Source organism: Amborella trichopoda, chromosome 4 (genome assembly GCF_054954075.1).
Source record: "Amborella trichopoda isolate Santa Cruz 75 chromosome 4, AtrichopodaSantaCruz75HAP2 v2.0, whole genome shotgun sequence".
NCBI lineage: Eukaryota > Viridiplantae > Streptophyta > Magnoliopsida > Amborellales > Amborellaceae > Amborella > Amborella trichopoda.
Window position 1 is genome coordinate 15,555,760 of NC_142339.1, and position 15,174 is coordinate 15,570,933.

General features: G+C 37.3%; 1 protein-coding gene across 6 annotated transcripts in view; it reads right to left on the reverse strand.

Moving 5' to 3' along the window:
- LOC18423273 (protopine O-dealkylase) overlaps positions 1 to 13,644 on the reverse strand; it is a 39,996-nt gene extending 26,352 nt beyond the window's left edge. Inside the window, exons 1-3 of one of the 6 annotated variants that reach the window (XM_088863759.1) lie at positions 13,274 to 13,643; positions 12,360 to 12,507; positions 7,901 to 8,279 (exon numbers count right to left, since the gene is read on the reverse strand). In XM_088863759.1, the coding sequence (XP_088719885.1) occupies positions 8,257 to 8,279; positions 12,360 to 12,507; positions 13,274 to 13,507 (405 nt within the window). In that variant the 5' untranslated portion in view covers positions 13,508 to 13,643 and the 3' untranslated portion in view covers positions 7,901 to 8,256. Of the gene's footprint in view, positions 1 to 7,900; positions 8,354 to 10,118; positions 11,579 to 12,359; positions 12,508 to 13,213 lie in introns of those variants that run through there. The other 5 variants (XM_088863758.1, XM_088863756.1, XM_088863757.1 and 2 more) reach the window with 5 other exon arrangements.
- Between the last annotated feature and the right edge of the window lie 1,530 nt (positions 13,645 to 15,174).

The following is a 15,174-nucleotide window of genomic DNA, read 5'->3' on the forward strand; positions in this document are numbered from 1 at the left end:
ATCGAACACAGGTTCTTCGAGCAACATCCTTTCGGCCAAAATTCAACCCCCAATATTTTGTTTTTTGAACAAATTGAAAGAGGTATGTGGTGTATGATTCGATCAAGATTAAAAAACCTCAAATTTCAGCCAAAACCATCAACTATTGAAGATGATATTGATGAAATGGCGGAAATTTCAAAAGGCATAAAAATCCACCATTTCAATCCACAAAAGCTCTTGATTTTCAATCTTGGATTCGAATTTGCTTATTTTATAGAGAATAAATAGTTTTTTCTACAGCTATAAAGTATGAAAAATGCCAAAAAGTGCCATGAAAAGGAATAAAAAAAGGTTGGAAGAATCAACTTGTGAATTCCTGCATCAAATAACGGCTTCAATTGGAAATAACAGGCATTATTTAACTGATCGTTATTTGTTCATAAAACCTGTTTTATTCTTTAACCGGCCCGGTTAGCATAAAAACCCATGGATTTGACCATGGTCGGTTCGACCCCTAACCGGCTGGTTTTGGTCCTGAAACTTTATGGGGTTGTACCTTAGGCTAGTAGATCCTAAAACTGCCCCTAACCGGACTCGGAACCATAACGGTTTTGAGCTAACCAACCGGTTTTTCTAACAATGCTTCTAACTTCAAGAGAGAGGAGAGAGAAAACTTTACCACTTTGGGTAATTGCCCTTGGACGTCCCACTTCTATCTCCCAACTTCCAACTCCCAACTTCCAAACCTCCCACTTCCAACTCCCAACTCCCAACTTCCAAACCTCCCCCTTCCAATTCCCAACTTCCAAACCTCTTACTTCCAACTCCCAACTTCCAAACCCCCCACTTCCAACTCCCAACTCCCTAGAACCTCAAACTCCCTACTACCTAAAACCTCAAACTCCCTACTACCTAGAACCTCAAACTTCTTACCCCCTAGCCTTCCCATCTTCCTACTCCTTACACAATACACCTCACCTTAAGATCATCATACACCCTATCTCATACACTACCCTAACCTACTTAGGTTCATTCATCTTAGACCTAGACCCCAACCTTAACCCCAAAGGTCAAGACATTTCTCTAAGGAGCGCTCAAAAGGGACCCTCAAAGATGTGTATAAACCCAAACTGGTTTAGGTCCACTCCCTTTCTTCTCTCTCTCTCTTCTCTCTCTCTCTTCTCTCTCTCTTTAGGTTATTTTAAGGAGGCTCTTTGGGTTAGTTACTTTCCGATGGGCTAAGCCCACGATTTCGCTTCCCGAACTTCGATTACCAAGGCATCGAACCTAGTACATTTCTTTGTCTCTGGTAATACCTCTTAAGAGAGGTTACGCCGGAAGACTGCCCAATTCCCGGGCCTCTTCTTTTTCTCTCTCTCCTTTCTTTTCTCTTCTTTTTCCATTTCTTAACTCTTTCTTTTTCTCTCCTTCTCACTCTTTCTCTCTCTCTCTCTCTCTCTCACTCTCTCTCATACACACACACACACATTCAGACCCACAGCGGGCTCGAGCCCTCTCCCTCTCTCTCTCTTTGCTCTCTCTCTCCTATCACGGACCTGTACCAAGGGTAGGCCCATCCCCCTCTCCTTCTCTCTCTCTCTCTCTCTCTCTCTCTCTCTCTCTGACCCAGGGTGGGTCCGAGCTTCCCCCTTCTCTCTCACTTTGCCTTTGCTCTCTCACTCTCTCTTTCTCTCGCCTAGGTCACAGATTCGCACCATATGCAGGTCCGCTCCTCTCTCTCTATTTCTCTCTCTTACCCTCTCTCACCCTCGTCTAGGTCACGGACCCACACCATAGGTGGTCCACCCCTCTCTCTCTATTTCTCACTCTCACCCCCTCGTTCAAGTCACGGACCCGCACCATAGACAGGTCTGCCCCTCTCTCTCACCCTCTTTCATCTCCTAGTGACAAACCTGTGCCAAAGGCGGGTTTCGCCTTTCTCTCTACTCTTCTTTGTATGTCAACTCTCGATAGACTAGAACTACAGACCACACTCTCTTAAATCCCTTAGGATACATGTGGCTTCCAAGCCCAGTATCTTTATTGTCTCCGGTAATACCTTTCAAGAGAGGTGACGCCGAAAGACTGCCCAAAGTTTGGGTCAGTTTCCTCCTTTGTCTTCTCTACTTTTTCTTCCCTATGCACTCTCAACCCCTCTAACCCTTAGACTAGACCCCCAATCTACCATATAACTACCAATAGGAGGAGATCCCAAAAGGTATACCCTGAGGGTCATTTTAGTGTGTGGATCTGAGTGTTGTGTAGTGAAGCCGAATTCAAAGTGCTGCAACGACAACCGAAGGAATTTCAAAATAATCTAAGAGGGCAAATTGCCTGGACGCGTCCCCCGAACCCAAAATGGCAAGGTAGGTGCTTAAACCCTTCTTTGCCGATTAAAATATCTCGTTGTTGGTTCCTATCCACACGTCATGCATACGCACACACACGCACGTGAGCCCCGCCGTTATTCGATAGAGGACTCCTCCAATTGGATCACCCATATCGGGCCGACCCAAGACAACAAGAAATCAAGCCCGACCAACCAAAAAATATAAGAAGATGAAAAATAAAAATAAATAAAGAATAAAAGAAGTAAAGTACCATGCAAGCCATTTGCTTTCGGGTGGTAAGATTTATTAGTATCATCCCTAATGGAACATGAAGTATAGTTATGTGATGGTGATGCATGATATTTCCAATTTTTACTTGTCGTCAACAAGTAAGACGTCACTATCTCTCGTAAGAAAATGCTTCATATTTTTAAATATTTTCTCTATTCATATTAGGAATGTTTATCTTGTTAAAATCTTTTTCTAGATCACTCTCTCTCCATCTTTATCTTTACTCTCTACATCATATTAGTAAAGAATACCGTTCTAATCAACTTCTCTCCTAAAACGTCTAAATCTTGAGAAATCTTTATATCCATATATACCTTTTATTTATTTTTCTTCTCGCTATCTCTATTTATATAGATTTATCTAATTAGAAAGATATCTTTTTATAAACTTTCATTATTTTTAAGACATGTACCCTACCTTATATTTATGTATAAGTTCCCTTTTTATTATTGTGTGTCCCCCCTTAACTCTGGCTTAATAATGTGGTATATAGATATATGAAATGCTATATAAATATATCAAAACTTAAAAAAATAAAAAAATACTAAATAAATAGTAAGTAAAGTTTAAGTTAAGGCAAATGATAATCCGTACAATAAATTGGAAACAAGAGAAGGTGAAAAAGATATCTTCAAATTAGCAAAAATAAGAGAGAGAAAATGTAGGGATCTAAACCATATTAAATGCGTTAAGAATGAGGAGCAAAGGGTCTTGGAGAGGTCAACGAAAGGTAAAGAATCTATTTTAAAAAATTATTAAATGACGAACGCAATAGGAACATAGTGGTAGAAAGGACTGTTGGTACAAGGAACCGCGGATGTCATAGATGCATTCGTAGGATTAGGATATCGGAAGTGGAAGAGGCTTTGAAAAGAATAAAGATATGAAAGGATTTAGGACCAAATGATATCCCTATAGAGGTTTGAAAGTGCATGGGAGAAATTGGCATTGACTGGCTGACAAGGTTGTTCAAAAAGGTGTTGAGAACAAATAAAATAGCAGACGAATAGAGGAAAATTATTGGTATTTACAAGAACAAATGAGACACACATAATTGTACAAACTATCGAGAGATCAAGCTTATGAGCCATACTATGAAGCCCTGGGAGAGAATCATTAAGCAACGAGTAAGACATGAAACGAGTGTATCTGAAGACCAATTGGGTTTATGCCAGGAAGGTCAACAACTGTGACTATTTTCCTAATTAGGCATATGATTGAGAAGTTTAGGGTGAAGGGAAAGACCTCTATATGGTCTTTATTGATCTAAAGAAAGCTTAGGATAGAGTACCTCAAGATTTTATTTGGCGGGCGTTGGAAAAGAAAAGTGTCTCTAGACACTAAATTGACTTGGTGAAAGTGATGTAAAATGGAGCGTTAACTATTGTTCGAACAACTAGAGGAGAGACAAATGAGGTTTCTGTAACAATAAGTCTACATCAAGGGTCAGCATTGAGCTCATACCTCTTTGTATTAGTTATGGACGACTTAACTAGAGATCGACAAGATGAGGTACCATGGTACATGTTGTGCGCAAATTGCATAATTTTGATTGATGAAACACGAAACGACATCAACACAAAGTTAGAACTTTTGAGGTATGCTCTAGAATCAAAAGGTTTTAAAATTACTCGGACTAAGATAGAGTATATGGAATGTAAGATTAATAATAATAGGAATAGAGGCAAGCAGTGTTTGAAAATTCGGCCACTCGATCGCCTAGGCAAAAAAATTCAAAAAACACCTGGGCGTTGTCTGGGCGAGGTCATTATGTGGCTTATCACTAGGCATCCGCCTAGGCGACGCCTTGCCTGCCTGGGTGGAACCCCGTAACAACTTGTGGGCGGCAAAAGAAAACTCTCAAGTAGAGTTAAAAAAAAGTCATTTTTCTCCCTTAGAACGTGGGGAAAAGGGTTTTGGGGGGTATTCTAAAATCAATGCCATGGCTTTTAGGGTGAGAAAAACTCCCCAAAAACCAACCTTTTCATATTTATCGAAAGATCGACAACTTGTGGGAGATGAGGGATGATGTTTAATATGTTGAGGAGGGCAATGACTAATGATGATGGCATGGCAATATCATCATCAGATGCATTCATGATTCAATTGAACAAATTTCGTGGTGACGCCACTGATGTCCTAAAGTTGTTTGATTGATGACTTGATGTATTGCTTTTTTATTTTGCCTTGTTGACTTTGTGTATGACTGTAGAGTTGATTCGTTTCTAGTATGGACTTCTAGTTTCCTATAATGACCTTTGGGATTTCAGGTATTTTAATGTCTTACAAGTTACAACTTACATTCTCTTTAAGACTTGCATCATCCGTAAATATGTTATGGATTGTATTCATTGTAGTATTGTATTGTTGTGCTATTATGTTTTCATCTATTTCATGATCACGAGGAGTTTGGCGTTCTAACATTGCCTTAAAAACTCCCCGAGTCTTTAAACCATGGCCTAAGAACTCCCTAGTTTTTTGTGTTTGGGGTTTGAGGGGGGGGGGTTGGGGTGGGATATTGATTTTAAGTAGGGCACCCTGTCTCTAGGCGCCCGCCTAGGTGGTCAGGCACCCAAATCGCCTAAGCAGTCGAATCCGTCTTTTCGAATATTGGAGACGAGAAAGTCATCAAGATTGACAGCCATGAACTACAAAAAAGACCGCACTTTCGATATCTTGAGTCGATAATTCAAGAAAATGAAGAGATCAAGGAAGATGTTGCACACAAAATTAGAGCTGGGTGGGCGAAGTGGAGATCTACAACTGGAATTTTATGTGATCGCTGCGTACCATTGAGGTTGACGGGCAAGTTCTATAGGACAACGATGAAGCAAGCTTTGCTCTATAGGGCGAAAAGTTAGGAGGATAAAAAGCAGTTGACCCATAGAATAAGTGTAGCGGAGATGAAGATGTTGATATGAATGAATGACAAGACAAGAAGGGATAGAATTCGAAATGAATCTATTTAAAAGAATTTAGACATGGCACCAATAAGCAATAAAATGAGAGAACATAAACTTAGGTGGACTGATCATATTTGTTGCCGACCAAGTACAACAACTTTTAGGAGGTGTGAGTTTGTTCAAATGGAATGACTGAAAATGGCAAGGGGTATCCCAAAAAGATATGGTTGGTAGTAGTCTGAAAAGATATAGAGACTTATGGCCTTTAATAGAACAGAATAGAATACCGGGATTCATCTACCCAACCCCAATTAATTGTAAAAATGCTAAAATGATATTAACTTCGCTAGCAAGTCATGCTTTTCTCTCTCCAAAGTGATAAGAGAATCTCAACCAATACTACCCTCATGTGGCCCTATCTTTTATGACAACCTTTTGGCTTGTAATACAAGTTATTAACTTGACTTCCATGAAAAACCCCCCACAAATGGGGAATACCACTGGTGCCGGCCGTCATGGGAAGGACACCCAACATTTGTCTTTCAAGTATTTATATTTGGGAGTGATTTGGTGGGTTTTTAGGCAAACTCGCTCTTACTATGGACCTTTTTATTTTTTTATCATTTTCTCATTTGGGAGTGATTTGGCAGTCCATGTAATCACATTTCCTTGAGGAAAGAGTTTCCTTGCTACATCTTGGCTGCCAATTTTGACATACCCATGTCTCATAGAATTTCAACATACCTTGCCTCTCTTTAGAATTCCATCAAAAAACATGTTTTGCATCATGAACGCTACCATGTCTTTCGTACGCATAGATGGGAGAATCGCATTCATAACCCTTGGTGTGGAAACCTCTCTTACTGAGTTTGAGTGAGTCTGCTACAATTCTATGGAGGTGGAGAAATGAGAGCAATCCTTGAGTAAGAAACGGTGAGTGTGGATGTTATGACGATGTGAATGATTGAGCATTTGGGAGTAGAGACTCACCCAAAATGTTATTCCAGTCAAGTTGTGGGCCAAGAAAATGGTAATTTTGTGAGACTACGGCCGGGCTTCACGTTCTCAATTACTTGTGGGCTGTTATCACCCTCAGCCTACATATTTCTAAAACCCATAAATACAGCTATGAATCATCTAGAAAGATGCTCTTGGACCATCTCACCAACTGAGAAACTACTTTATAGTCTGGTGTTTTTGGTTCGAGTCTTAACCGAAGTCAAAACAATGTTTTTGAACTTCGGCAAGTACTCAACCTAGAACCACAAAGATTGAGTCTCAACCAAGTGGAAACCACATGGAGTTTCCACTTGGTGGCACACACTACTTGTAGACCTGGCAGTCAGAGTCACACCAAGGGCTTTTCTCTACAAAATACAAAATTCCAAAAAGGGAAAAGTCAGTGGCAAATCCTTTCAGTTGTGGTTGATTGGATTTAGGGTCAATGGGATGCTATCGTTGTCTTCGAAGTATCAAACACCCTTCACATTGAATCTCTTTGTGATGCAACTGAGTGTTGGGCGAGTATACTCAAATAAACAGGGCTAGGTCTAATATTACTTAAAAAACACAGGAAGTTGTACTCTCTTGAGAGCCTTTTAGGTACTAAAATGCCAAATTTGATTAACCTTCATCCTATATATGATACATTCACAATTGAGCATCGCAAAGGAACAAATGAAACGGTGTAGAAATCATTAAGAAATCTCAATTTCTTAGTTAACTATAGTAGATGTTCACAGGAGGTGACTTTGGCCTCTTTCGAGCTAATTTTTCAAGAAACTTTCCATTGAAAAACTAGCTTGTTAACGACTAAAACGGAATCATTCATCTGTCATTCGGAGCCAGTAGTGTGGTCGAAATAATCGATACATATCACAATCTCAAGAAACCAAAAGTAAGCCGTGTGACAGCCATAGCATTTGGCAATATCGGATTGTATCTTAGTCTTTGAATTTAAACAGTACAAGCGTGCACTAACTCATGGAGACATAGAAAGACTAATCTTAAACACTCATCCTTTTTTATTAAGCACAAGAAAATACTCTTTGTGGTTCTAGCCTAAACACCCAAAACTTTGTTTAGATTAGTTTGAAACACCAAATAATCCAATTTTAAAACCATTAAGAACTAAATAACGTCCATCAAAATGAAGAGTTGAGGTCTAAAATGCTAATTTAAATGAAATTAATAACTATTTGAATAAAATTGAGCATCTTCTAGCAGGTTGTTAGCTTGGTGCCTGGTCATGATCAAACTTTCAATTGTCTAGTAAAATAAATTGACAACTTCTTGCTTCCTATGCTCTAAATTTTTGGATCTTTAAGGAGGGCATAACTCTATAATTTGTTGCGTATGCCAAATTATGAAATGAGAATAAGTGAAGGAAAAGCGTAAAGAAATTCACTCAGGATTGTATACAATGAGACCATTCACTTTTAGTACAAGATGGTCAAGCCATTAGATATGAAATCTAATAGATTGAAGTACGTCGCAACATTCGAGAATTTTCATTTTGGACTCAGTGCTCAATCAATTACTCATCTTCAACTGTCCGATTTACTTCCAACGATCAATAATGACGGTGACATCCTTGTATAAAAAATATGGTACCGTAATATAGGGTAGTATCAAAAATTATAATGTTACCTGAAAGCAGCTGGTATTTCGGGAGAATGGAAGGATGGGTGCACAATGACCTTGAGAAAGTCTCCAACAAAATACTTGCTACGGACCAAGTTTATTTTCATTTAAGCCACATTTAGGGTTGGAACTACAAAGAAGCATCAATGTCTACTCAGGTGACTCCCCCACAATTTTTAAGGTCCTGAATTCTGAACAATATTTCTAACATAAAACAAACAATTTTCAGCTTCGGAACCAGGAACAAAATCAGCATTTAAGTACGGAAAATGTTTATATAAGTGCGAGGCACTAAATAAGTAAATTAATGCATACCTCAAAAATTCATTAAAAAATGTTGTTTCAATACTGAAAAGCAGCCCTCAATTCGACCATCTCAACCTCAAGATGTATAGACATGAGAAAAAACAGTTCTCAAGTATTGAACATAGTGTATATTGTAATATATTATCTAGATCGTCAATTTTCAAGACTTTTAAATGTTCGTAGATTTGATTGATCTACATTATTTTTAACTTTAAATTTTATTATTAGAAATAAAAATAAATGTACAAGCCATAAAAAGATTTCTAATATTAAAACGACATATTTTAGTACTATTTAAAGGTGCGGCCTATTTTGATTGATTAGAGCCTTGGCTTTATACAAATCACACCCTTAAGTATTTGGCTCAAGTAACGTAAATAAGTCAAACTACCACAATGCAATGCCCTCATGTTAAGAATTCAAATTCAAATCTTTTGTAACTATCGAATCAATCTCCAATCTCTACAATCAATAATTTCTTTATTTTCAATCCCTACAATCAAAGGCTTACAATTGACTCCAAATCCTTACAATCCAGAGATTCCATTATTGACTTTCAATCCTTAAAATCAAATAATTGTATCCTACAGTTAAGTGATTACAATTCTTGTACTTCTATATAAACAAGCATTAAATCTCTTGAGAGTATTTCTAATCTTTATATCTCTTGGGAGGTTTTTAATTCTTGACATGGGAGTTTTTCTAATTTTCACAAGGTATCAGAGCGGATATTGTCTGAGTATCTTGTGCCTCCCCTATCATGGCCCTACAAAAGTGAGGTCTTCCCTTTTAGAGTAAGCCATTCTCTCCCTTCTCTCTCCTCGAGTCTTTTTTTTTCAATCACCCACCAATCCTACTAAACTACCCGATGGTAGGATGGCATCTGTTTTACACATTGCTACCATTGTCATTTCTAATTATATCTTCTTACAAAATGTTTTATGTGTTCCTTCATTCAAATGCTGCAGTCTATTATCTCTTGAGAAACTTGTTTATGATCTCAACTATTCATTAGCAATTTTTGCAACACATTATATTATGCAGGATTAGTTAATGAGGAAGATGATTGGAGCGAGTAGAGAACAAGGTGGACTTTATCTGTTCCAATCTTCTAACAATGTAATTGCTTCCTCTGCCCAACACTCACAATCCATTGACATATGGCACCAGCGTCTTGGCCACCTGTCTAATGCTCCGTTACAAACTCTTATCAAGAAACATTTTGATCTTTTTATTTAGTTGATTGCCAATGTCAGGCATGCCCTAAAGGAAAACAATAGCGACTATCTTTTCCATGTAGTTCACCTTTTCCACTAATTCATTGTGATATATGGGGAGGTTATGGTTCCCCATCCTTTCCTGGCTTCTGTAATGTCATTTATGGGGCGTAAGGCCCATAAATCTAAAAATACATATTTTTCAACATGGTATCATAGCAGTTGAATAATATCGTAGACATACATTTCTTTATATTGGTTCTTGCTAGAGCAACAGGGGGAGAGCATAGGAAGACAGAACTGTAAGAATGTAGCGGCGAGCCCTGAAATGAAAGATGGAGAGATATAGGGAGAGAGGACGCAAGCACTGCCAGAAAAGCGGGCTTCAAAGAGGGAGGTGAGAGAGTGACGAAAGAACAACAGTGGGGAGTCGCTGAGAGAGCATAATGATCATGGTTCCCTTTTGGAATCATTTTGTTTTTTTCGTATTAAAATTTGAATTCCCAACCCATCAGTTGATCAACATTACAATTTCGGTATTCTCTAATTCATGTTGGAATGCATTTTAAAATAATAAAAAACTTAAATGCTAAAATCGTTGATTTAACCACCTCATTCATGTATTATTTTAATTGTTTTAATCAATTTAATGATCTCTTCCCTTATCTCTCTTGGTTGGGAACCAAGTATTACAAAATGTTACTAAAGTTAATAGCAATTGTTCGACAACCCGCCCCGGTCGAATCGAAAACCGGTCGGATTACTTGGAACCCGCCACTAGCCCTGGCTGGTTTTGGGCTTTTAGGGTTGTCAATCGGCTTGACCACCCCAATTTGAAAATAAAATTCAAAAAATTTATAAACATCTAAAAAAAAAAAAGGATTTTGTTTGTAATGGTTTCATTTCATGTGTTCTATTGTTTTGAAAAATATTGGAAGTATTTTAACTATAAAAACTTGATTTTACATTTCCCTATATTTTTGGATTATTTCTAAAATATCTTTGGGAACAAATTGATTTTTTAAAGTCTATTTTTTCACTACTTTTTTAATCTCATTTGGATGTATTTTTTTAAATTACACTTTAAATATACTTTTGATTTCTTTGAAATTTTTTTAGATTTGTTTAGTTTTTTTTTTACCCCTTTTTTATCCCGGTCGGGACGTGCCTGGTTAGGGCCGATTCCCCATATCGGTTCTCGGTTCTCGGACGCGGCCATGAGACTCGTTCGTGCAATCGAGCACTAGTTAATAGTTTTTTATATTCTTCTTCCCAAAATTCATAAATATTTATTGCCTTACTATATTAGAAGTGATCACAATATTCGAACCAACCAACTTCAATGAAAAATAAAAACAAAAATAAAAAACAAAAAAATTCTACTCTGCAGTTCGGACTCTTGTGTAAAAAACGAATGAGGTCCCCAAGATAAATAAATATTGTTCAACTTTGTTGGGGGAATAACTAGACGATCAAGTTTTCAAAACCTTTTTTTTGTATTTCTTTAATCTACTGATATATATAGATCTTAAAATTACTCTAGAAACTCTTTCCATGTATCTATTTTTCTTAAGAGAAGTTAATTTTTAGGAAAATTATAGATACCCCTTGATATATGGCTAAAATGATGATGACGAGAGATACCCCCTTGATTTAGGCATGCCACTCCCAATATTTCATAATTCACACTCCTAACCCTAAAACGTTTTGTATTTCCAATCACCCCTGGAAGTTAAAAAGTAGGCATTATTGGACCAAAATAAATCTGTTTAGGCGATATTTTCCACTTCTTTTAAGCTGGTTCAGCATATAATGTGCTAGACTGGCACAACTTGATATAGAACCGGGCCGGTGGATTTTTGGTTTCAGACCAGCACCATATTCATGTTGTACTTGTCCAGCATATCTGGTTTGACAAACTTTGTGTTAGGATGATCATATTTTTGTGCCCGACAAAAAGTTTATATAAGTGCGAGGCTCTAAACAGCCAAATTAGAGTACACCTCAAAACTTCCGCATGAAGAGGTTGTTTTGATGCTCAAATATCCTCAAATTGATCATCTTGACCTCAAGATTGATGGACATGAGAAAAAAAGAATAGATTTCAAGTTTTGAAAATAGTGCATCTTATAATGTATTTTAAACCGTCAATTTTCAATATTTTCAATTTTTCAAAGATCTGCTTGATCTATAATATTTTTGAAGTTTAAATTTTATAATTAAATATTAAAATATATTTTAAGGCCATCACAAAGATTTCCAGTTTTGAAACCAAATTTCTTGACGCTATTTAAAGATGCGCTTTATTTTGATTGTTTAGAGCCTCCACTTTACACAAAGTTAAACTAGTGGTATTCTAGTCCAAAAAAAAAACAGTTTTTTTCCTTGGGATACGATGTCTTGAGCCTCAGCTCTATACAAACCACACCCTTTGGTATCATGAGTTTAAAGTTTATAGTGGTGGTATTCTATTCCAAAAAAAATAAGTTTTTCACTTGGGGATACTTGGGGTAAAAACTTGGGGGGTACTTGGGGTTGGTACTTCAAAGAAAGAACTCACCCAATAGTAGGAAGAACTAGAAAGTACAAAATGGAGGGTTTTTGTAAAAAAAAATTTTTTTTTTTTTTAATTATTTATAATTTCTTTTCATTTTAGTAAAGTTAATGATCGACCCTTGAAAATTTACCTCGTCGACCTGTGTGTTGAAACTCGTGCCGTAACGGATTGGATCCAAAACTTGTTTCCCCGTGTACTTCAAACAGGAAGATCAAAAACGTCTTTAGCCAATCTAGCATCCCCTTCATCAAACTTTCCGGCACCCCATGGTTCACTAGCTGCAATTTTTAATACAACAAATAAAACATGAACCATTTAAAAATCTATTCCAACTCAGACCTTGTGCACTTTTAATACGTATTTTGAAATTACATAAAAAGTTAAAAAAAAAATACTATATCGTTCCTGTTTTATTGGTATTTTGATTTACTTTTTTACAATTTTTTTAGGGAAAATTCATATAGAACCCTAATTTTTCATATTATTTCATGATAGACCCTCTTTCCGTTTTTCTTTCAAGCGCTATAAAAAAACCCCTAAAGATTTTAACCCACCCCCTCATCTCTTATCTTCCTCTTTGATTGACTTTTGACCATAAGAATTAGTTCTAATAAAAAAAATTATACCATTTCAACCTAAAAACTTTTTTTACTTAAAAACTTTTTTTACTTTTTTTTTCCTTTTCCACCCATTAAAAAAGTTTTTGAGTTGAAATGGTGGTATAAAAATATTTTTTGGGGTTAATTTTTATGATCAAAAGTCAATAAAAGATGGGGATAAGAGATGAGGGGGTATGGTAAAATCTTTAAAGATTTTTTTATGCCGATTGAATGAACAAAGGAACGAGGGTCCACTATGACATAATATGAAGAATTAGGGTTCTATACGAAATTTTTCCACTTTTTTAAATAGAAAGTAAATTACAGCACTCAGTGACTCTCTCTCACTGACATGCACGGTCTCCCCCCTTCCTCTCAAACTCACCCTAAAGAAACCCCATATAGCGCACGCCTAAGCAAGGTTGTGAATAGCCTTCGACCTCACCGTGGCTTCTTTGGCATGCAGGAATGAGAAATCGATGGTCGGAAGTTGCTCTTCCACTGATGAAGAAGAAACGTTAGAAGCGGTTAGGTCCAGTGGAAATGCATGAGTTGGGGGTATCGATGTAAGCAGGCCGAACTTTGCTAGTTCTTTTAGTCCTTTTGCCCCATCAAATCCACTACCAGAGGTTGGCATGGCAGGTACAGGAGCTCCTTCAATGGCCTTCCCAGAAACCATATCTCTCTCTCTCACTTTCTCTCTGCGGCCCTTCCCTGTGAATGTGTGCACTACATGGCAGTGAACATGGCCTTAAATGTACTCTTAACATGTACGGTCTAAACCTTGGACCACAGGCTTTAAATTCATGCCAAGCTAGTCCTTCCCCTGCTAAAATGAATCCTTGACAATTTTGATGGACGCCTATGATATATCCAACGGTGCAGTTTGTATAGAGCTGAGGCTCTAAACAATCAAACTAATGCCCATTGAGAAATGTGGTTTCAATACTAGAAATCTTTGTAAAAGTCTCAAACTATATTTTTATTTTTAATTATAAAATTTAAAGTTTAAAAAATAGTGTAGATCGAGCATATCTATGAAAACTTAAAAATCTTGAAAATTGATGGTCCAAAGATGCTTTACAAGATGCACTATTTTCAAAACTTAAAATCCATGTTTTTCTCATGTCCATACATCTTGATGTCGAGATGATCAGTTTAGGAATATTTGAGCATCAAAGTGACTTCTTTTAGTAAAATTTTTTAGATGGTCTCAAATTTGATTGTTTAGAGCCTCGGCTCTATATAAACTTTTTCTATATTTTAAAAAAAAAAAACATTTATAAAAAAGTGAGACCCTAAATAATCAAATTATGGCGCATCACAAATATTCACTCGAAGAAGAGGTGTGTATGTAGGTAGCACAAGGGGAATGTAAATAAAAGATTTCTAGCTACTCCATTGGCAGGCCTACCTACAAGTGCCACTTAAAATGAGAAAATAATCCAAACAAACCTATTAAAACCTTAGGATCCGTACTTGTTTACTTAAAATATGCTTCTTTTATTTATAAAATCGTAAAAATACAATGCATAGCAGCATCAAGAAAAATGTGAAAGCATTTACTGAAATTTCTTGTATTATATTACTTCTAAAGGAATTTGCATGCCCCACACCGGATCACCTAGCTCCAAAGCTCACTGTTCTAGATCCCTCATATATCTCTTTTAGATGGGAAACTTCAATGGTACTCGAAGGGGAAAATGAGAGAGCACAAGTAAGAGTTGTATGTCATGTAGACACACTGCACCATTACACCATAAGATGAAAACTAGGGTTTTTCTTGTTCGGGTTGCCACATTTGGGGCTTTTACTTGAAGCGTTGTACCCCCTCTGGGCATGAGAGAGAAAAGAAAGGGTACATGAGGGAGAAAAGACAAACATGGAGAGTGGGGCGTGTGGGGTAGAGAGAGGCCACACATTTGTGTATCAGGGTTCATCTATAAGGTGTACTTATAATGGTGTGTGGGAATTCAGGTTTGGGAATGCCATGAACAGGGGAGGGAAGCCTCTATTTGCCGAATTCCGCCAGTGAAGGCTATGTAGTGGGTCACCCAGAAATGGGAACCAGGGATGGGTCGGCGCAGGAAGAAGGGGGCAGGATGGGGGAATCAAAACCCAGTCACCAATGCTAGTGCTCACAGTTTATGATCTATCTTCTTACACCAACCAAACCTAACCTATGACCCACAATCTATTGTACGGGTTCATGCTTGGCCAATCCAAGTTGGCTAATAAATGGAGATAATGTGGGCTTATTTTGGACATGTATATGGTAAAGACATGGCTATCATATGAACATGTTTTACAGGTTTCTCCTTAACGACAAGTCATATCTCATATGGA